Source organism: Lytechinus variegatus, chromosome 13 (genome assembly GCF_018143015.1).
Source record: "Lytechinus variegatus isolate NC3 chromosome 13, Lvar_3.0, whole genome shotgun sequence".
In the NCBI taxonomy this organism is placed as follows: domain Eukaryota; kingdom Metazoa; phylum Echinodermata; class Echinoidea; order Temnopleuroida; family Toxopneustidae; genus Lytechinus; species Lytechinus variegatus.
In genome coordinates this window covers 13,448,142-13,471,819 of record NC_054752.1, presented here as the reverse complement: position 1 = coordinate 13,471,819, position 23,678 = coordinate 13,448,142, and the positions used below count along the sequence as shown (strand labels likewise).

The 23,678-nt window shown below is 40.0% G+C and overlaps 1 protein-coding gene across 1 annotated transcript; it reads right to left on the bottom strand.

Moving 5' to 3' along the window:
• On the bottom strand, positions 1–23,416 carry LOC445813 (proteoliaisin). Its single transcript, XM_041622548.1, is given in 17 exon segments — positions 1–195; positions 198–656; positions 1,504–1,581; positions 1,904–1,981; positions 2,622–2,747; positions 4,283–4,391; positions 5,208–5,297; positions 6,253–6,408; positions 7,250–14,190; positions 14,424–14,504; positions 15,341–15,533; positions 16,361–16,494; positions 17,348–17,522; positions 18,243–18,365; positions 19,016–19,068; positions 22,845–22,896; positions 23,306–23,416. Coding segments are annotated over 17 exon segments (9,048 nt in total). The 5' UTR covers positions 23,411–23,416; the 3' UTR covers positions 1–100.
• Between the last annotated feature and the right edge of the window lie 262 nt (positions 23,417–23,678).

Here is a 23,678-nt window from a genome sequence, read left to right as displayed (position 1 = left end):
CACAGAGTTAGACCACGGTCTAAGTTAAACCTGACTTCAGAATGCGGGCATCTGGGGATTGTATCTGTCTTAAGATGTCATATCTAGGAAAAAATGACACTCATCGTTTTCGCAATGTTTTCCTCTTTCTATTGAGCAAAGCATTCTCCAGTGCTGTAATACGCTTCAGCATCCCGTTTCTAGGCAACGCATCATCGACCTTACCCCCTGGTCCGTGTTGAGAGGGATTCCTTCCTCTTTTCTCTTCATTCTTCTCTCTTTCAACTTCAAGGACAATTCATTCTTCAAGCTGCTTATGATGTCAAGTTTCTTCCGGGCATCTTGAGACAGGAGGATTGGATGATGTCGACCTGTCTCCGACCGGGTTGTTCCCGTCCCTGCATCGTTTCCGAGATCATGTTCGATATCATCGTCTCTGATAGCATTAAGGTCACCGTCATCAGAATCATTTTCTGCAGGGTCATGGGAATTGCGTGAGGCTGCTATGGCTTCTTTGAGGTCATTTATGATCGAGTCATCCTTGATCTTCTTGGTGGCTTTGAAACGCTTCTTGCTGGATAGATTTGGGAGATGTTGGTCACGACTATCAAGAGGACTTTCCTCAGGCATGCTGGTGCTTGTAACATTTTCAACTTCCTCGTGCAATGTAAGATACTCTGAAGAAAAATAAAATGATTGATGTAGATCAGAGAATTTGAAAGACAAGAGAATTGGCTAAAAACAAAGAATACGAAGAGAGCAGGATTTTGTGTTTGATGTTCACTCAATCATAAGATATGCACACTGTGCTACCTCGGTGAAACTTCCAAGAAGTCCAGAAAAAAAAATAGTCGTCAAAGAAACTTTTGTTTTTCGTCTTTTATTTGACTTTGCAACTTTATAGTTTGTTTTGCTGTGGCTGGTCACCGCGATATCCATCCACATCTTTCATAGGTTTTTCAATTATCCTTGTGATCTCTCGGCAGCCTTTCACCGATATCCGAAAAAAATGAGAGACTCTTGAAAGAGCATTGAAAGGCAAAGTATAACATTTGGCAGTTCGCTGACAGACCGCTAAGAGATTCCATAAAAAACTACAAGATTTATTTTCCTGAAACACCGCTGTTTTTAACCTTTTCAATTTTTTGGAGACCACAGAGACCAAGTAATATAAAGATCATTCCTGGATTGTAAAATACCTTGGGGATCAGCAATAGTTCAAAGACCATTGAAAGATCAACCCAGTTTTAGCCTTTCAACAGTTCTCCAGTTGTCTTGCTCTCTTTTAAATTGGGATTTTAATAATGCCGAAGACAACACATCCCTCCCCGTTACCAGGCAGGGGCCTGGGAGCGATTTTTTAAGAGATGCTAATCGGAATGAAAACCTTTTTTGTTTTAGCATACCAACCGTATTTCCAGGGGTGCTGTCTATGGTGTTTAACATACGCAGCACCCCTAGAAAAACCTTTTGGATGCTCTAGCATCTCAGGGCCATGTTCCCATGACACTTAATTAAACATACCTGCACGATTTAACGTTTGTTCGATGTTATACAGCGTGTTTGTTATATCCCCTGCATTGTACGTCGTACCATCGTAACCTTGAAAAAAAAAAATTATATAATTATTCAAAATTGATATCAAAGCTTTGATATGCAAGACAATTGCTTCTTTGTAATTGCATCAGCTTCATTAACCATACCGGTTTCTTTTTTACATTTTAATATGTCATCAAATATTGGTATCATTAAAACTATTCATTTCGGTACAAATATATTTTTCTTGTATAACTTTCTTCTTTCTACTTTATTATATGAAATGATAAAACGTTGCCATCACCCATTTCATATTTAATTGTGAATCGCTTAAAGAGCGCATGGTATTCTACAAGCAAAAGCTCATTAAATTTTTGAAAATACGTACCATTTTCCAGAATATTGACGAGATTATCCAAGTCACTGTTCAATTCTGAGAGTACGTACGAGAGTCCATCATTTGACCCTGAGGGAAAATGATGAAACAGCCGAGTTTAAAGTTAAATATTCTAGATTAATGCCATTGGCATTGGCATTTGTGTTACAATATTCACTCTGGTTGGACTACATTGTATTTGTGCCTGATTTGTTCTGATGTAGTATAAGTCGTTCATATCGTAAGTGTCAGGGGCCGCGGAACCGGGGGGGGGCTGGGGGGCTTCAGCCTTCCCCCACTTTTTTCCAAAACCGTGTACAAAATGTAAAAATGACCATATGATTGTGATTTTTAACATGGTCAGCCCCCCCTCCCCCCCCCCCACTTTGAAAACCGTTCCGCGGCCCCTGAGTGTATTCACTTCGTCGTCTTGTCTGTAATGTCACATATTCTCCACGTCTCTCTCACACACAAGCTGTTGGTACCGCGGGGCCACACCAGACTATTTTCATGGGGAAGGGAGCGGGCAAGACGCTCTGAAAGTTAAGGTAACTTCTTGTTTTCTCTTGATGAAACCTTCGGATATTTAAGGCCTAACCGATGTTTCAAATAATCTTGCATTTCCCAGCACTTCTGCCATCTGTCGTTGTTTGTAATCACTAGAAATATTATTGGGTTTAACTCCCCCCCCCCCCACCCCTGCGTGGTGCTTGTCTTATTGAAACCATACCTTGTTGTCCTGGGCACAATGCTTCGTCTTCACCTCCGAGGCAGTCATTATAATCATCGCATACAGCATACACAGAGATGCAGTTACCGGCATAGCAACGGAACTGATAGTGCGGATCACAATCCTCTGCCAAAAGAACCATCAGGTTTACGTGAAGAAATATTGGCTTGTGACAAAAAACAATTAAGGTACATGTATATATCATTGACAAAAATCACAAGAATCTTAGTCGATTTGGTTACAAATGTCATCTCGTCAAAATGTAATCAAAAGGTAGTAAAATAATCATTTACTGCCAGTCAACTCTTTCATATTATTGTCTCGCCCACCAGAGGTGAATGCGAGACTTAGGGATCCAAATGTCGTCCGTCGTCCGTCCGTCACAAATCTAATGACACATAACTCCACAACCGTAAGATGCTTTTCAACCAAACTTGGATGGTAGATGGACTTGGGGGACCTGCATGCTATGCTGCAGTCGGAGGTCACATGGTAAGGTCAAAGGTCATTTTCAGGTCAACGTTAAAGTTTACATGCAAGACTCTCTTATGACACCTAACTCCGCAATCGTAGGTCACTTTTCAACCAAACTTGGATGGAAGATGGACTTAGGGGACCTGCATGATACGCTGCAGTCGGAGGTCATATGGTAAGGTCAAATGTCATTTTCAGGTCAACGTTAAAGTTTACATGCAAGACTCTAATGACACCTAACTCTACAAACGTAAGTCGCTTTTCAACCAAACTTGGATGGTAGATGGACTTGGGGGACCTGCATGTTATGCTGCAGTCGGAGGTCACACGATAAGGTCAAAGGTCATTTTCAGGTCAACCTTACCTAACTCCGCAACCGTAAGGTGCTTTTCAACCAAACTTGGATGGTAGATGAACTTGGGGGACCTGTATGTTATGCTGCAGTCGGAGGTCACATGATAAGGTCAAAGGTCATTTTTAGGTCAACATTAAATTTTATGTGCAAGGCTCTTTAATAAGGCAAGTGTTATTCCATCCCAGTCATATTACAATGAAGTTTTGATACAATTCTGTTGCATGCCCTCGCGAATCACGATATTTCTGGTTATTTTTACACGTGGGCGAGACACAAAATTGCTTTTGCCTCGTTTTCAATTATTGTTATCAGAGTGAAGGCTAAAGTGACTGAGATTTTGGGAGGGGCTAGGGGTGAGAGAGTGAGAATGTTAAGGTTACTTAAAATGCCATGAGAGAGAAGGGGACGAGAGGAACAGAAAGTGACATAGTGGGAAGCAAGTTATGGATCAATTAAAATGAAAATATGTGAACGCTAGAAATAATTTATTTGAGAGGACAGGCATGTATGATGTGGGTGTGATTATGAAAGGGGGGTTAGACTGGGAAAACCAAAAGGAGATAGCTTGGCTGCATCAATGGAGATTCTTCTTTTCTTTTTAGTCCAATCATGTTCATTTCTTTGTAACGGATTTAGATTTTCCTGCAAGTGAACGTTAGTAGGATGACGAGCAGAAACCTATGAAGATGGTGCGAGATAAAATAACCGTCACCATTAAGCCTGGGAATGTCGAAATCATTCCTGATAGCGGATTTTGTAAGCGGACTTTGACAAATTATCCAATGAAAATTTGTCAAGGAACAACCTAGGACCTCTGCATCTTTTGACTTACCAAGGTTTAGGAAATCATTACAGTTCAAGGGAATCTCGTCAGACCCTGAGGGACAGTTATTCCTCCCGTCACACATTCGACTGGCGGGAACACAAGCACCCGACTCACACTGGAAAATATAGAAGGAAATAAACGTTAGGTAATGACTGCAAATGAAAATTCCTTTCCAAAGGAAGGGCTTTACAATGAAAATAAAGAACTTTGGGGATGTAGAGGTAAAATATGACTGTCAACAAATAAAAGTCTACAACAATCAATCTGCTCCATAATGTTTATTATGATGACTGGTCTCCACCAGACAAATTATTCAATTAATGTCCAGATATCATAACTGCAGTGCATATTTATACTCTAGGTGTTTGGGTAACTCAGTTATATATTTTTTTTAAATATATATTTATCTACATTTTTGTACGTCCAAACCATAGATCCTACTAGAAAAAGTAGGATCCATGTCCAAACTAAGGGCGTAGGCTGGGGGTGCACATGCAGCCTTTAACTGAGGCAGAGGAGTTCCAACACTGGCAAGCAAAACGAAATGTATACCCTTCTGCTTTCAACAGCTGATTTTCCAAAGTTTAGTTCCACCTCTATGACCTCCCCAAGGTGTGCACCCCCATACCACTTTAGTTCCACTTCTCCGGGACGTGCACCTCCCCATGCTCAAACCAGCCTGCGCCCTTGCAAACCCCATTTTCCCTTTCTTATTCTGCTTCATGAACTTCTCAACCCATTGTAACTAAGAGCATTACAACATTTCATTTAAAATTGAGAACGGAACCAATCACTTCTCAGGAAAATCCTACAAAGACCTATGGGGGTATGTTGCCCATCTACTTTTTTTCCTCTCTCTGTATTCCGTAAACATTGTCGATTTAAGAATAATTTTCATTATTGTTATTATGCCAACCTTTTATGGTATTACCTCATACTCGTATGCGCCACATGAACTTGGACAGCTTAATTCATCATCACCACCCTCACAGTCCTGGTAACGCCCGTCGCAAACGTAATCCTGATGAAAAAAATATAGTTTGGCTAAGGGTAAGGATATTATTTCCGTTAAATAGTTACTGTGCAACACACGGTTTAGGATTCAGTTCACGGTCAGTTCTTCTTGTTGATCAATTTGAATTCGTCTTTACACATTTCTTAAGTCAAGATGGTAAGCGATGCTGCTACTGATGAATCACAGCATAGACACACTTTATTTTTACAAACCCACCTTCATGACCCTTTTTAGGCCAGTCAAATGACACACACACACAGTGAGCTACACGATATTTACTTTATGTATCTTCGTGTGCCAAATGAAGCAACCTTATTGGAAATACATGCATTTCGTGTGTCGCACAGATGCATTTTTAAGGTTGTTAAACATATCATGTGACTCCATAAAGTGCGTCATTTCGACTCATATTTATTCTACATGGGGTCTCCTGGCTCGGGAGGTAGGTCATTTTACTTCAAAAGTTTTCTGATCAAAGCATGGTGCGTATTCTGAAGTCGGGTTTGATTTAAACTCTGGTTTAAAGTTGTGGTTTAACTTTGGATAACCTATATTGGTAAAAGTCTCTAACAGTATTATTTTAATGTATCAGCTCATTTTCTCTTTCAAATCATTCTTAACTGTTTCGGAAGGAGAAATAGGATAGCTTTCTTCACCATTTATGAGTTAGGAAAGAGCACAGTTAACATAAAGAAGCATACCAAGTAAATATTTTGATATTTTTGGCTTTCCATCATTTTAGCAGAGTTAGACCACGATCTAAGTTAAACCTGACCTCAGAATACGAGCCCATGTGTTAAATGCCATGTCTTTGTTCAGACGTTTTATATAAATGATTTATGCTACATTCTTTATAAATGCAGAGAAGGCCATGTAAAGTAACCAGAAAAATATGCTATTTTTGTTGTCAGAACTACAAAAGGAGGTAAATTTTAGACATGCTATGTCTTATGTGTAATACCTTTGGAATACATGATCCGTCGTTACACCGGAATTCCGACTTTCCACAGTCGATGAAATTAGTACCTCCGCAGTTTTCTTCGTCTTCTCCCTTCATACAGTCCCTGTACATACCGTCACAGCGCCATTGGGATGAGATACAAACACCATTGTTGCACTAGCCAAAATAAATTAGAAAACAGTTTGTTAAGTCCATAAACAAGACGATTTAGAACAAGTTGTAATCTTGCATCGTTTTGTATTGTGAACTATATATGAATGTCAGTTTTCCAAATTTTGCATATTATCAGAGTGATTATATTTTGGTTGTTCATATTATTTCTTTCTGGTTTGTTATTACCCGTAATGAATTATCGAACTCCTATGTTCTCCCAGAGAATGCTAATGGGCTTAGGGTAAATATAAAAATGGCAAAAATTTTTCATTCAGAATGATAATACTTTCCACACCTCAGTTTTCAAGGCTCTATTCTACACTCTACGGTATTCTGATAAAACCATGAGATGTTTTCATATCGGATCGGCATGTAGTTGTGAGATTCTAATATTTTTTTTCACCATAGACTTTGTAGATAATTAATATTTTATTCAATTCAATTATTTCTTACGTAATGATTGGGGCTTTTGTATTGTGTTTGATGAGTGGATTCCTGTTGAAAACTAACTTTACATTCTGATCACTTTATTCTTTCCCGCAAGTGAATGATTTGAAAAATAATCGCGGTGGTCAAAATCAAGCAATATTAACAGATTTAATTTTAAGGGTACGGGTACATGTGTGTGTTTGTTTCGGAGGGACAAGGTGAGCGTTAAAACTGGGAAGTTTTACTTAGTTGCCTTTCCATTTTAGAAATAGCTGCCTTGTCTATTGATCTGAAATCATGTTTAGCAAATATATACATTTTTCATCACGTATTAGTTTTCAAGGTTTGGACGTTATGTTGTTGTAACTGGTGAAAAATCAATTTGCACGTACAGGATACACATCTTCATAATTACCTGAAATTGGTCTCGGTCGCATGTGTTCTGCGGTTCACAGTCTCTCTCATCTTCACCATGTGAACAGTCTTCGTAAAATCCGTCACATCGGAAGTCACCAGAGATGCACTGGCCATCGCGACACCTGAATTCATCACTCCTGCATCCAGTGATTGGACAAGCTTCCTCATCCTCTCCAAGGTAGCAATCGTCACGGCCGTTGCAACGGTTCCCCAGAGGAATACATTCTCCGTTCCGGCATCTGAACTCTCCTTGACAGTCTTGAGCAACCGGACAAGAGGCTTCATCCTCGTTGCTAGGACAATCCGGAATGCCATCACAAGTTCTCTCACGGTCAATGCAATGACCATTATAACAAGTGAACTGTCCACTGTTACAGCCTTCATTGATGGGACATGAATTTTCATCGATACCATTCGAACAGTCTTGTCTTCCGTCGCATATATACCGTAATTCGATGCAAAATCCAGTCTGACAATCAAATTTGCCCGGGCAGACCTCTTCTGATTCACAGTTCTGCTCATCAGAACGATCGGGACAGTCTTTGTAATCGTCACAAATCTTACTGGAGTCGATGCAAGTACCATCACCACATCTAAATCCATTGCAAAGGTTCGTGAAGGGGCACTGTCTTGTTGACTCGTCTTCACCATCGTAACAATCTCGAACGCCGTCACAAATAGCCGAGGAAGGAATGCAGTTGCCTGTGCTGCATTGGAATCCACATACAGTGCTGCAGCTCGTCTCGTCTTCCCCTCCATAACAATCACGAACACCGTTACAGATCTTATCTTGAGAAACACAGATACCGTCATCACATAGAAATCTAGGTGAGGGACAATTGTCGATGACAGGGCATCCATCTTCATCTTCCCCGCTATAACAGTCGGGTTTACCGTCACATTTAGCCGCCAGTGGAATACATTCGCCTGAAATGCATTTGAATTGATTCAAACATCGATCCACTATTGGACATCCTTCTTCGTCTTCATTTCCATAGCAATCTCGAACTCCATCGCAAACAGCTATTCTTGGAATACAATATCCAGGAGGACAGCTAAACTCACCTGGACAACTATCGTCTACAATAGGACAGTTCAATTCGTCTTCCCCCTGCGAGCAGTCTCGACTATTATCACATATTCTAGAAATCTCAATGCATCTACCATCATTACAAGCGAACTCACACTGATCACAATTATCCTCATCTTCGCCATCGGTACAATCTGATCTTCCGTTACAGACGTAGGTTCTAGGTATACAGTTCCCTCTGTTACACTCAAATTGGCTACCACACCCTACTGGACAGTCAGTCTCATCTTCCCCTGCAGAGCAGTCGGGTATTCCGTCACAGCGTTTGTCATCATCGATGCAAAGGCCATTATAGCAGGTAAACTCATCACTGTCACATCCCTCGTTTATTGGACAGGAGTTTTCATCTAAACCGTTTGAGCAGTCTCGCCTTCCATCGCAGACATATCTAAGTTCAATGCAGAATCCGGTCTGACAATCAAATTTACCAGGACAGACCTCATCTGATTCACAGTTTTGCTCATCAGAACGATCTGGACAGTCTTTGTAATCGTCACAAACCTGACTCGAGTCGATGCAAGTACCATCACCACACCTAAATCCATTGCAAAGGTTCATGAAGGGGCACTGTCTTGTTGACTCGTCTTCGCCATCGTAACAATCTCGAACGCCATTACAAATAGCCGAGGAAGGAATGCAGTTGCCTGTGCTGCATTGGAATCCACAGACGGTGTTGCAGCTCCTCTCGTCTTCCCCTCCATAACAATCACGAACACCATTACAGATCTTGTCTTGAGAAACACAGATACCGTCATCACATAGAAATCTAGGGGAGGGACAATTGTCAATGACAGGGCATCCATCTTCATCTTCCCCGTTATAACAGTCGGGTTTGCCGTCACATTTAGCAAGCAGTGGAATACATTCGCCTGAATCGCATTTAAATTGATTCAAACATCGATCTACTATTGGACATCCTTCTTCGTCTTCATTTCCATAACAATCTCGAACTCCATCGCAAACAGCTATTCTTGGAATACAATATCCAGGAGGACAGCTAAACTCACCTGGACAACTATCGTCTACAATAGGACAGTTCAATTCGTCTTCCCCCTGCGAGCAGTCTCGACTATTATCACATATTCTAGAAATCTCGATGCATCTACCATCATTACAAGCGAACTCACACTGATCACAATTATCCTCATCTTCGCCATCGGTACAATCTGATCTTCCGTTACAGACGTAGGTTCTAGGTATACAGTTCCCTCTGTTACACTCAAATTGGCTACCACACCCTACTGGACAGTCAGTCTCATCTTCCCCTGCAGAGCAGTCGGGTATTCCGTCACAGCGTTTGTCATCATCGATGCAATGGCCATTATAGCAGGTAAACTCATCACTGTCACATCCGTCGTTTATTGGACAGGAATTTTCATCTAAACCGTTTGAGCAGTCTCGCCTTCCATCGCAGACATATCTGAGTTCAATGCAGAATCCGGTCTGACAATCAAATTTACCAGGACAGACCTCATCTGATTCACAGTTTTGCTCATCAGAACGATCGGGACAGTCTTTGTAATCGTCACAAACCTGACTCGAGTCGATGCAAGTACCATCACCACACCTAAATCCATTGCAAAGGTTCATGAAGGGGCACTGTCTCGTTGACTCGTCTTCGCCATCGTAACAATCTCGAACGCCATTACAAATAGCCGAGGAAGGAATGCAGTTGCCTGTGCTGCATTGGAATCCACAGACGGTGTTGCAGCTCCTCTCGTCTTCCCCTCCATAACAATCACGAACACCATTACAGATCTTGTCTTGAGAAACACAGATACCGTCATCACATAGAAATCTAGGGGAGGGACAATTGTCAATGACAGGGCATCCGTCTTCATCTTCCCCGCTATAACAGTCTGGTTTACCGTCACATTTAGCCGCCAGTGGAATGCATTCCCCTGAATTGCATTTAAACTGATTCAGGCATTGATCCACTACTGGACACCCATCTTCATCTTCATTGCCATAACAATCGCGAACTCCATCGCAAACAGCTATTATTGGAATACAGTATCCAGGAGGACAGGGAAACTCACCTGGACAATTCTCATCTACAATAGGACAGTTCAATTCGTCTTCCCCCTGCGAGCAGTCTTGGATGTTATCACAGATTCGAGAGATCTCGATGCATCTACCATCATTACAAGCGAACTCACACTGATCACAATTATCCTCATCTTCGCCATCGGTACAATCTGATCTTCCGTTACAGACGTAGGTTCTAGGTATACAGTTCCCTCTGTTACACTCAAATTGGCTACCACACCCTACTGGACAGTCAGTCTCATCTTCCCCTGCAGAGCAGTCGGGTATTCCGTCACAGCGTTTGTCATCATCGATGCAATGGCCATTATAGCAGGTAAACTCATCACTGTCACATCCCTCGTTTATTGGACATGAGTTTTCATCTAAACCGTTCGAGCAGTCTCGCCTTCCATCGCAGACATATCTGAGTTCAATGCAGAATCCGGTCTGACAATCAAATTTACCAGGACAGACCTCATCTGATTCACAGTTTTGCTCATCAGAACGATCGGGACAGTCTTTGTAATCGTCACAAACCTGACTCGAGTCGATGCAAGTACCATCACCACACCTAAATCCATTGCAAAGGTTCGTGAAGGGGCACTGTCTCGTTGACTCGTCTTCGCCATCGTAACAATCTCGAACGCCATTACAAATAGCCGAGGAAGGAATGCAGTTGCCTGTGCTGCATTGGAATCCACAGACGGTGTTGCAGCTCCTCTCGTCTTCCCCTCCATAACAATCACGAACACCATTACAGATCTTGTCTTGAGAAACACAGATACCGTCATCACATAGAAATCTAGGGGAGGGACAATTGTCAATGACAGGGCATCCATCTTCATCTTCCCCGTTATAACAGTCGGGTTTGCCGTCACATTTAGCAAGCAGTGGAATACATTCGCCTGAATCGCATTTAAATTGATTCAAACATCGATCTACTATTGGACATCCTTCTTCGTCTTCATTTCCATAACAATCTCGAACTCCATCGCAAACAGCTATTCTTGGAATACAATATCCAGGAGGACAGCTAAACTCACCTGGACAACTATCGTCTACAATAGGACAGTTCAATTCGTCTTCCCCCTGCGAGCAGTCTTGGATGTTATCACAGATTCTAGAGATCTCGATGCATCTACCATCATTACATGCGAACTCACACTGATCACAATTATCCTCATCTTCGCCATCGGTACAATCTGATCTTCCGTTACAGACATAGGTTCTAGGTATACAGTTCCCTCTGTTACACTCGAATTGGCTACCACACCCTACTGGACAGTCAGTCTCATCTTCCCCTGCAGAGCAGTCGGGTATTCCGTCACAGCGTTTGTCATCATCGACGCAATGGCCATTGTAGCAGGTATACTCATCACTGTCACATCCCTCGTTTATTGGACAGGAATTTTCATCTAGACCGTTTGAGCAGTCTCGCCTTCCATTGCAGACATATCTGAATTCAATGCAGAATCCGGTCTGACAATCAAATTTGCCCGGGCAGACCTCTTCTGATTCACAGTTCTGTTCATCAGAACGATCGGGACAGTCTTTGTAATCGTCACAAACCTGACTCGAGTCGATGCATGTACCATCACCACACCTGAATCCATTGCAAAGGTTCGTGAAGGGGCACTGTCTTGTTGACTCGTCTTCACCATCGTAACAATCTCGAACGCCGTCACAAATAGCCGAGGAAGGAATGCAGTTGCCTGTGCTGCATTGGAATCCACATACGGTGCTGCAGCTCCTCTCGTCTTCCCCTCCATAACAATCACGAACACCGTTACAGATCTTATCTTGAGAAACACAGACACCGTCATCACATAGAAATCTAGGTGAGGGACAATTGTCAATGACAGGGCATCCATCTTCATCTTCCCCGCTATAACAGTCGGGTTTACCGTCACATGTAGCCGTCAGTGAAATGCATTCCCCTGAATTGCATTTAAACCGATTCAGGCATTGATCCACTACTGGACACCCTTCTTCGTCTTCATTGCCATAACAATCGCGAACTCCATCGCAAACAGCAATTTTTGGAATACAGTTCTCAGTGTTGCACTGAAATTCGCAAATTAGGTTGCAGTTCCTTTCATCTTCACCTCCGTAACAGTTCCGTTTTCCATCACATAATGCTGCATTCGATATGCAAGTACCTTCCTGACATCTAAACTGTCCATTGCATATATCCTGCACGGGGCAATTCTCTTCATCCTCCCCGCCAGTACAATGACGGTGAGCATCGCAGACGTAGCTCTGAGGAATGCATCTACCATCACGGCACTGGAATTGGCCCGGACAGCCATAGTCTTCATAACTTTGGGAGTACCTTGTTGAAGTGTAGTATCCTTGGGTATAAACCTCATTGGTGTCATCCTCATATCTGTCAGCTCCACAGTTGTACCTCTCCTCGTCCGAACTATCACCACAATCGTTGTAGCCATCACAAACTCGATTTGAATCGACACATCTTCCATTTCGACAACGGAATCCACTTGAACATCTATCATCAGGACAATCAACCTCGTCCTCCCCTCTCGAACAGTCCCTTTGCCCATTACAAATAGCCGAATCCGGAATGCATAATCCATCTCTACATTCGAACCCATTACATGTTGCTGGGCAATTATTTTCATCATCACCTCTGGAACAATCCCGTCGACCGTCGCAGACGTTTTGGGGATCAAGACATGTTCCATCGGTGCATTTAAAACCTGAACACTCTACTGGGCAGTCTGTTTCATCATCCCCTCTAGGGCAATTTCTTTGGCCATCGCAGACATTCCGAGTAGGTATACACGAGCCATCTGTACAGGTGAATCCAGTGCATTCCTCAGGGCAATCTAATTCATCTTCTCCCGCAGCACAGTCAGTGTCACCATCACAAAGGCTCGAAAAGGGTATACAAGTGCCGTCAGTACATTCAAATGCAGTGCACCCGGGCAAACAGTTTTCCTCATCTTCAGCCTCAGAACAGTCTCGAGCTCCGTCGCAAACCGAACTAATGTCGGTACAAGTTCCGTCGTTGCATTCAAAACCTTCTGCACAATCAGATCCAATGAAGCAAGACAGTTCAGTCTCATCTCTGCCATCGATACAATCCAAATTTCCATCACATACTCGGGAAGAATCGAGGCAGTAATCAGTGCGACAGAAGAAAAATCCTCGACAGCTTGGCAATTCCGGGCATCCTTCTTCGTCAACGGCATCGTAACAGTCCACCCATCCATCGCAAAATGCCACACCGGGGACACACTGTCCTGAACTGCACATTTTAAGATCTTCATCTACATCACATTGCGGAAGTTCCCTACATGATTGCTCGTCTTCACCACGGGCACAATCAATGTTACCGTCACACATCCTAGAAGCTGGGACACACGTCCCATCCATGCACTGAAAGTCACCACCGCATTGCGTCATCACGCAGTCATCCTCGTCCTCACCATGACTGCAATCGATGAAGCGATCACAGATTTGACTCCTGGAGATGCACTCGCCATCATTACACCGGAAGTCGCCTCCACAGCTTCCAGGCTCATCAACAGGACAGTTCATCTCGTCGGTTCCATCGAGGCAGTCTTTTGTTCCGTCACAGATCCTTGTTTCCACAACACACCTTAATCCATTGCCATCGCTGCAACGTATCTCGTTATGGCGACATGTTGGTGAACTTGAACATCTGAGTTCATCCTCCCCTCCTGAACACTCCTTTCTTCCATTGCACACCAGACTAAACTCCAGACATCGCCCATCTGACGGGCATTCGAACTTCCCAGGACATGCAGCTACTGCAACACAGTTCTCTTCGTCTTCTCCTGCAGAATAAAGTGTAAGAATATAAAACCCGATCGGACAAAGATAATAGTTTACTCTTAAACTATATGAAATTGTGCTTTTTTTTATTACGTGCTTATTCATGCTAATTAATAAAAAATATATTGAACTTTTACATGAAGTGGAAACAAATTATTTTGTATCAATACCTCTCCGTTGAAAACTACAGAAGTTTTATTCACGGACAATTATTTGATGTTTAGAAATAACTCACCATTTCGACAGTCTTGGTCAGAGTCACAACGAGCTGATCGCGGTAGACATTTTCCTTCAGGACATTGAAACTCACCACTTCCTGTAAAAAGTCAACAAGAAAGAAAAGTGTTACACGCTGCTTTCGCTTTTATGGAGTCATGCATTTCAAACAACTTGGTGTCGAAGTTAAACTGATTGTAGCCTCTGACGAAGTTTCGAGAGTTCGGAATTGACTGCTTCGGATTGTTACAATCAGACGTAAACAGGTATATCCAATAAATACATTTCATCACAAACCATTTTACACGCAAACATAGCTAGAGAATAGACCAGTTCGTAGTTACTTCAGGGACAATTTTGGTCAAATGACCTTTCATTTCTTTCATTATGATAGGCAGATTTCAAAGCAAGATATTACGTAAGCATGCCTTACATAGCAGGATGAAGAAATTGAATGGACCAGGTGACTAGAATAGCACACCAATGAACACTTTATGAAGGTATTTGTTGCATTCCTATTTGAATGCATATCATAGCATGTTGCACAATGTACTTGGCAAACTGTGAAATACCAGTCGTTCGTGGACGCATTGTTGTTTTTTGTGGATGTACATGAAAAAACACAATTCAAAAGAATATATGCATAATCAAGACATCAAAGTTGGTGCTTATCTCATTAGATTTTAAACCACCATGTCACTTTAGTACAAATGACCTTCCTCTGATCATGCGCAGAATCTTTTGATCATGCGCAGAAAGGAACTACGAATTGGCTTATTTTGAGATGGTCTCATTGCATTGTTACATTGCAATGGTATGTGGAGTGGCTTGTGGCTATGATTTTCTTCCCCTTCGCGGGATGTCCTTAAAAGAATTTTGTCAGTGTTCTTCTAGTCTAATGTAAAGGTTGGTGTTTTACCAATCTAAGTTACGTACTGCATGAGAAGCAATCCTGCTCGTCTTCGCCCGACGTGCAATCGTAAGATCCATCACAAACCGATTCTGGTTGAATACATCGACCGTCATCGCACTGGTATCTGCCATCGCACGGTTCATTGATGTTCAGTCCTCCGCAGTTGCGTTCCTCCTCGCCAAAGTAACAATCGTGGATTCCATCGCACACGTATTGCTGGTAATAAAGTAACATACGATCATATTGGTCACATTTTCCGGCAAATCGTAATGCTTATCCAAAAGATTCATTGATCAGTAAAGTATCAAAAATGTCCTAAAAATAAATAGTTTGTGCAAATGGAATTATCCAAGTATATAATTTTGCAAGAGAGATGTATATTTTTATCGGGAGCCGTTGCAGAATGATTTTATTTAAAATGAAAAAAGGGAAAACATACAAATTTACATACATACACCCACTCCCACATACGAGCAAACACATAATCTAATGTAACCTGATTTTCAACAAATAACAATTGGGAAATTTGAAATTGTGAAGTAGGGTTTGAAATTAACCTCTTCTTGCAACCAATCGCAAGTTATTTGAGTTACCTTTTATTATTTTTTGGTAAATACAGTTTAAATAGAATGCCGCCTTCGATGATTGTGCGGCTGTAATGAGATCACCATGAATAGTTCAAAGAAAAAAGGGGAATTAAACACCTTTGAACCTTTGAAGAAAAAAGACAGATAAATAAACAGGTCAACTCTGAATACAAGTATTGCTTCAAACCTGTCCACCTACTCATCTTCTGCTTATTCGATTCGAAGGTACGCGACCTGTCGGGGGTTTTTTTTAACTTAATCTTTGTGGATATTCTTTCTTGATTTACATGTATCTTCCTAGTTTCTTTTCCTAAAAAAAAAAACGGGAAAGTATCCCCCCGCCTTCCCTCCCCTTGGCAACGCTGCCTCTTTTACCATGGTATATCGTCATGATCCCACAACATTTAATAACACGCCCCCCCCCCCCAAAAAAAAGGAATGAATATTACATCTTACATTGTCCACACAAGCATCATTGTTGCACTTGAACTGACCCAGAGGGCAGGTCTTTATAAGACATGCCTGTTCATCTTCCCCATCATGGCAGTCTATGTGGCCATCACACACCCATTCTGTTGCTATACAGGAACCTGTGGAATACAAAAAAGGGTATTTGGGATAAAAGTTTTTATAAAATGCATAAGCCCTCATCATAAATCTTAAATACTATGTGATCCTGGCGTACACTACCAGTAAACATGTGTATACAATTAAGGTCTAGGAAAAAATAAGCGATATTCTATTTTTCAACCTCTTTATTTTTTTCTGAAAATCTTTAGGGTTCATTCGTATATATTTCCTGCACCTACCCGCCCGTGTTTTCCCTCGTTCGCTTTTAATGAAATGCACTTCCTTCCAGTATTTGGCTGGATGATTCGACTTTGATGCACATAATGTATACATGGATATAACTTAAAGGTAGGTGTTAAGAACATAAACATACTCTGCGCTTCATGGATAAAGAAAAGTTGTTGAGGAGTGTTCGGTGATTCATGGGACATGAAAGAGGGTTCGAAGCCCCTGTATGGCACTGACTTTCATGTAAAAGACAAGATACATTACTCCGAATATATCGATTTACAGCACACTTCTACAATATCATCTCTTCCTTCTTTATTTTTCTTCAGGCCCTTACAGCTGTACATGATCTCTACTTTATTGGAAGGCATTCATTTGTCGAAAATTCGTTTCTCGTAGACAAAAAAAAAGATTGGTAACCATAGAGTGCATCGACTTTTACCTCATCGAAAATTGGACAAAAAAGTTAAAGACTACAAAAAGGTCGCCACATTCCAACCACAAAAACGACACGCCCCCTCCCCCGAAAACGGGAAAACCAGTCCCCGCGAATCCCTAGATTTTACTAACTCTTAAAGGCCATTGTCTAATACCATATCTGCATTTTGTATATTAAATTTTATAGACGGAATCATTATGATTTACCTGTTGTGCACCGGAACTGGTCATTGTCGCACCGTTTTCTAGAACACCCGAGCTCGTCTTCCCCATTCGAACAGTCTTCAATGAGATCACATAGCCAGTAATTAGGAATGCATTCACCGCTCTGACATCGTGTCATGTTCGAGGGGCAGGTGCTTAACGAGCAACTCCTTTCATCCTAAGAATATGAAGAAGTATTACAACCTAAATTAGTTCAAAACGCCAGGGCGGCATTCAGAAGGTTGGTTAAAGGGTTGGTGGGTCGGTTGGTTGATTGCATTTATTCTTTTTCATTCCAACATTTAACAAAAGTTACGATGCAAGGCAAAACACAAAAATATAATATACAGAAATGAAAAGAGGGAATTCCACTGGAAAGGAAAGCTTGTTAGTATGGGTTCCCTGCTATATATAGCTAAAGTATGTATTTGATCAATGAAATTCAAATCGTAAATTAACATGGCTTAAGAAAGATGGGGCTGATATGACCACCAAAATTGGATAGATTTACTAAGTTAATAAAAGATATTGTCAAAGACTTTGCCTTTGATACCATAGTACATCCTTCTTTTGTCCTCTTTGAGTTTTCTTCCTCACTGTTTGTGTCTCTTGAAAAATAAAGGGTCAATGGTGCCTTAAAAAGAGTGTAATGATCTATGCATACCCAATCAAAACAAAATTGTAGAATGATACTGCCCCCCCCCACACACACACTTTTGTTGTTGTTGCTGCTGCTTCTGCTGTTGCTGTTTTGCTTGCCTGAAAATTGATGAGAAAAAAGGTGTGTTTTTTAAATGGCATATCCCGGATACACTACCCTCAGTTTTATGCACCCTTTTACAGTTCTTTGCCCCATGCATTTAACATGATTAATAAAGAGACTGGAATAGTTTCTTACCTCTCCGCCTTGGCAATCGTATAGACGACCATCACAGACTTGACGAGACGGGATACATTTACCATTCTCGCATTGAAATGATCGAGGTGGACATTGGAATGGGTATGCGGGTGGTTTCGGTGACTGAAAGAAAAACATTATAAGAGGGGGAACAAATGAATATGAGCATCTAAGGCCTGAACTACGTGTCAAAAAAAAAACTTTACTACCCAGCTTTAGTATGTTTAGAAACCTTATCCACAAACTTCAAACAATTCTTAACAATTTGATTTGGTGGTAAGCAGCGCCGATCTTGTCAAAGAAATTAATGAAGTGGCAGCCATTAAAAAAAATGTGAAATTTTTCATTAGTATATTAGCATATTAATGGACTTATGGTATTGCATCTTCGGGCATTGACCTATGAAGAGATGGACATTCATCGATTGTATTATGAATTCACTAACAGGTGACCGTTATTGTCATCTGAATAACATTCTCTTCATATTAGTCACTTTGGTCATATGATCGTCATCGTGAGAAGGGCTGTTAAGCAGTTCGTTATTGGACATTTATATTTCACAAATTGTATGCACAGTAGGTAATAAATCACTGAAATCATGGAAAATGATGTATAGTTCTTGTTTACCTTAGTTTCATCTGTTTTTTTTAAGGGGGGAATGCCTGCATATTTTAATGTAGGGTCCTGATTACATCAAAGATGGTAGCTGTACTGATAACAAAGATAACAAACGATCAGAAGAAGTGGGATGAGGGAAAATTTGAAACACTTACCAGTGAACCCTGTCTCGTTGTTATTTGAATCTCTGAAAAGTTTGCTGATCGAACTTGATATTTAAAAGAAATTCAAACGAACAGATGAAGTCAGTATACACACACACAACATAAACTATAAAAGTGGCAATGAAAGAACGTATGAAAAAATGAGAGGTGTTCTTGTATACAACACATTTGGTTTTGACATAATAATCCAAGACCCTTCTTAGACATAAGAATACGACGGTAACATTGGAATTCTCATTTTCATCCTTGCTTTCAGATTAGTCCTATGGCAAAAGATGGAGTCACGATTACTAGATTGAGAAATATCTCGGTATGTTATGGACTGATAATGTAAGGGTAGCAAGTGGTTGGACTAGAAGTAAAAGTTTGACTATCTTGGGCATTCTACCTCCCAACCAACCTCATCTGTAAGGTGTGTTTGTTTTTTTCCAGAAAAAATACCCTAAATGTTTAATTTTGTTTTGTTCCATCAGTGGTGGATCCAGTTGGGGCACATTGGGCCCGTGCCCCCTCCCCCCGGCCTTTAAGAGTCATAGAAAATAATTGTAATGGGAATATGCCGCTCATATTCAAGTGATGACTTTTCTCTCGTAAGTCCCCCCCCCCCAAAAAATACCTCCATTTTGTAGTCACGACCCTTTTTTGCCTTAAATTATTCCTGACATAAATCACCTTTTTTATTTGGGGGGGGGTTGTTATTTTTTTCTGTTAAAATGCCACCTCCCCTTAGAAAATTATGGATCCGCTCCTGTGTTCAACAATGGTCATATTAAGTTAACCGTTTATCTTTGGTCCTAAAGAATAACCAATCTGCAGTGTGTCAGAGCGGAAAAATGCTAAAAAAATTTACTTTGATTAATTTTTTATCAGGATTCATTGCATGAACTACAATACACCTGAATAATATTTATCTTGTGTTTCTTGTTTCTAGATCAGACGTAACTCAGGCAAGCTTTAGATTGCCAATACCAATGACAACCTTTGTTTAACACATACCAATTGGTTTGATAGCATTCTTTTGCTCTAGCCATTAAAATCCCTGCTTATCATAAGGGTGTCGGGTAAAAATGGCAAAGGTAAAAATGGCAGAGGTAATAATGGCAGAGGTAATAATGGCAGAGGTAATAATGGCAGAGGTAAAAATGGCAGAGGTAAAAATGGCAGAGGTAAAAATGGCAGAGGTAAAAATGGCAGAGGTAAAAATGGCAGAGGTAAAAATGGCAAAGGTAAAAATGGCAGAGGTAAAAATGGCAGAGGTAAAAATGGCAGAGGTAAAATGGCAGAGGTAAAAATATCAGAGGTAATAGATAGACTCCTATCAACAAAATGAGTATTATGAACTGATTAGATGTTATTTTGATTTTTTTCCATTTTAGGTCTATACTTTATCGTTGATATGGTTAAACTCAAACATTTTCATGCCAAAATGATTTCAATTAGTGAGCGATGAAAGGATTTATGTTGGCCAGATCGTAATGTAACAGCACTTCATCACAACATACCAAACGAATTTTAATGTGAACACCAATGTGCGCTACCGTTAACACACTGAAATAGACAAGTTCAGGATTTCTTTGAGCCACTTGCAAAACTTGGATAACAGAAAAATTAAACGTTCGGTAATAAAAGTATTCTTTTCATATTTCAACATCACAATAGATCCGAATAGATGTTGATATGATACATATATAGTTTAATGTAAATTATATAATAGCAACTAGCGTTCAGGTTTTCAGAGCAATACCTCATTGCAGCTAGCTAGTCCAAGTGGATGTCAGGTTCCAAAGCTAGTTTCTATGGTAACGGTTACCGCATGAATTTTGAAATGTGTAGTGATTTGGGGATTTAGGTGTTTCTTAGGTACCATTCTATCAACCAGTTTTGAAGGGGAAATACACTCTGAGTAAACTGGTTAACTGTTAGAATAGCAGAAAAATATATTGGTGGTGAAGGTTTGCGGAAACCCATCAAAGATTAAGAAAGCTATTAGAAGTTTGAGTTTTTGATTTATGACGTCATTGTAAAGTAGCTGCACTGTATTCTATGCACCAAAAATGTATACTTATCAATTTTTAATCAGTGGTTGATGATTGCTAAAATATCTTTCAGGAGCGGATGTGAAATGATTTGTATGTTGACGTACTTAAAGTACAATGATAACCATTTTCCTTTTTTTCAGAAAATGAAATTTCATTCATATTTTTTATTACACCATATATGGGAAAAACTGCTCGCAAATGACATCACCGTTAAAATTTAAAGGTTCGCTAAGACCCTCATCAATATCATTTTAATTATTTTCTGCTATTTCTACAATAAACTATATGTTAGTGTAAATTCCCCTTTTAATGAATTTAGTACAATACTTGGGATCCAAAGTGTGCTTCAACATGAGAAGGCCGTGCATGTTAGTCCAGGAAAAAAAATGCCAACTCTAGTGTTATCAATTTGGTACAGAAAATGAACAGTATGATTTTAAAATGTTACCCTTTCCATTAGTCCAACATTATAATTCCAATTTTCTTCTCAAACCCTTTCCTATTAATCTACTGTACTTAGAGGGACTTTTGGAGTTTTTCCACGGGGGTTTAAGACTGGCCATTTAAAACCTCTTCCATTTTTATCTCAGCTATTTCTACCGCCGCCATTTATACCTCTGCCATTTTACCTCTGCCATTTTTACCTCTGCCATTATTACCTCTGCCATTTTTGCCTAGAGCTGCCATTTTTACACAGAGTCATCATAAGCATTATCGAGTTTTCATTCTGAAAGGGGTACTCCAGACTAAAAGTAACATGATTACGAAATAAGATTACGAAATATCAGAAAAACAAAACACTTAAAGTTTGATCAAAATCAGGTAAAGAATGACAAAGTTGTGCCATTTTCTGCATTATTCCGGTGAAAAGTTTTAGGCATGTCTTCATGAATATTCAGTAGGCAAACTACTGATGTCATTGCCTCTCTTGTTATTTTGTATTTCATTATATAAAATTAAGTTTAATCATTTGTTTTTCCTTCAAGAACCAAAAATATTGGAATAACAACCGATTGAGTGCATTAGATATTTATTGCTGCAACCTATTTCATTACAAGGGAGACATATGTTTCACACATGAATGAAAAAATTAAACAATTATTATTTAATTTAATAACTTAAAAAGGTAAGTGGGGATATGACATCATCGGTCCATCTAATGAATATTCATGACGACGTGCCTATAAATGTTTTTACAATATATTGATAAAGTTTAAAATTCAATAACTTCACTATTTGTTATCAGATTTTGATGAATCTTTCAGTGTTTTGCTTTAGGAATTTTACTATTTTTATTTATGTATCAATATTTGCAGCCCGAAGCTTCCTTTTAAGGCCTAAAGAAAGTGAAACTTTGTTAATGCAGTCATACCTGATATCTATAACGACACATATTTTGCAACAAATATGAAACCATTAAGAAAAGTTCGTAATATTCAGATAAATATCATAGTATCAAACCAATACCAGAATGTTGCAAAAAGTATAAGTACTGCGGATTCAATTCTATCATGGTATAGATGGCTAATCGTCAAGAAGGAAACCAATAACCATATTTTATGTACCCTGTCATAATTGATTTAAGAATATAGAGGAATATCAATTTTCTTGTTCCATAAAATAGTTGTTTTTATCATTATACCAATTGAATCTGAGCATGATTTTTTTTAGAACCAGTTAATGATAAGATCTATATAACACTCAGTCGATTAACTGAAATATCCACATTTTGAGGTCCCCCCCCCCCTCCTGGATTTGATGTTTCATTTTAAGACACTTACCATTATCCAGATGACGAAGTACTCGTAACTTTGTTGATCTTTTATTTTCCAGCTGCAAAGGAAATTTTAAACCAGAAAATTATAAGTTTGGAGAAATAGACCAACATCACACTCATCAGTATTTAAAATAATCTGGGAATCAACATTTCGTTATTTTGTAAAAAAAAAATCTTTCCTACTACGTTTGTTACATCGTGAGACAACTGGTTATTTCTTCTACTCAAAGATCTTTCTTTTATTGACGTCGTTGTATAACATGGTATTATAAATACCTTTGATTTGTCATTGGTATTGGTTATAATGTAAGAGTCATGTAGAGTGAGATGTTTTCATCACTCGTCTTGAGAAAAAGTGTAAAGAAAAATACTTTTCTAACTATGTTTTATTTGATAAAAAGAACACTAGTAACATAAAGCTTAATATGACGGATAAGCACGTTTAATTTTAAAGTCGAATCTCACCGGAGTGCCACGCCTCAAGAATCGCCTTGGTCTGGTGCAATCGTCTATTCCGTAACAGCAAATGATCAGAATCAGCAAGGAAAATATAAATATCAGTGACTTCATGCTGGCCTAACGATCGACCTTAAGGTTTTCCTCATGAAAACTCTTTCCCCTTAATTGGTTAAAGTTCAGAATGCAACAGCTAAATGGCTGCAAGAAAGACGAATCATTAATTTATTCTTCTAGTAAAATTACGTTACACTCGATCGGGAAATGGCAGCGTCCAACTTGCCATCACCGTTTTCACCATGTTCTGTGCATGTGTTCGTAGACGACTATACAGACGACGCAGTCAAGCATTCAACCGTTCAGCAATTCACCGCGCATTCTT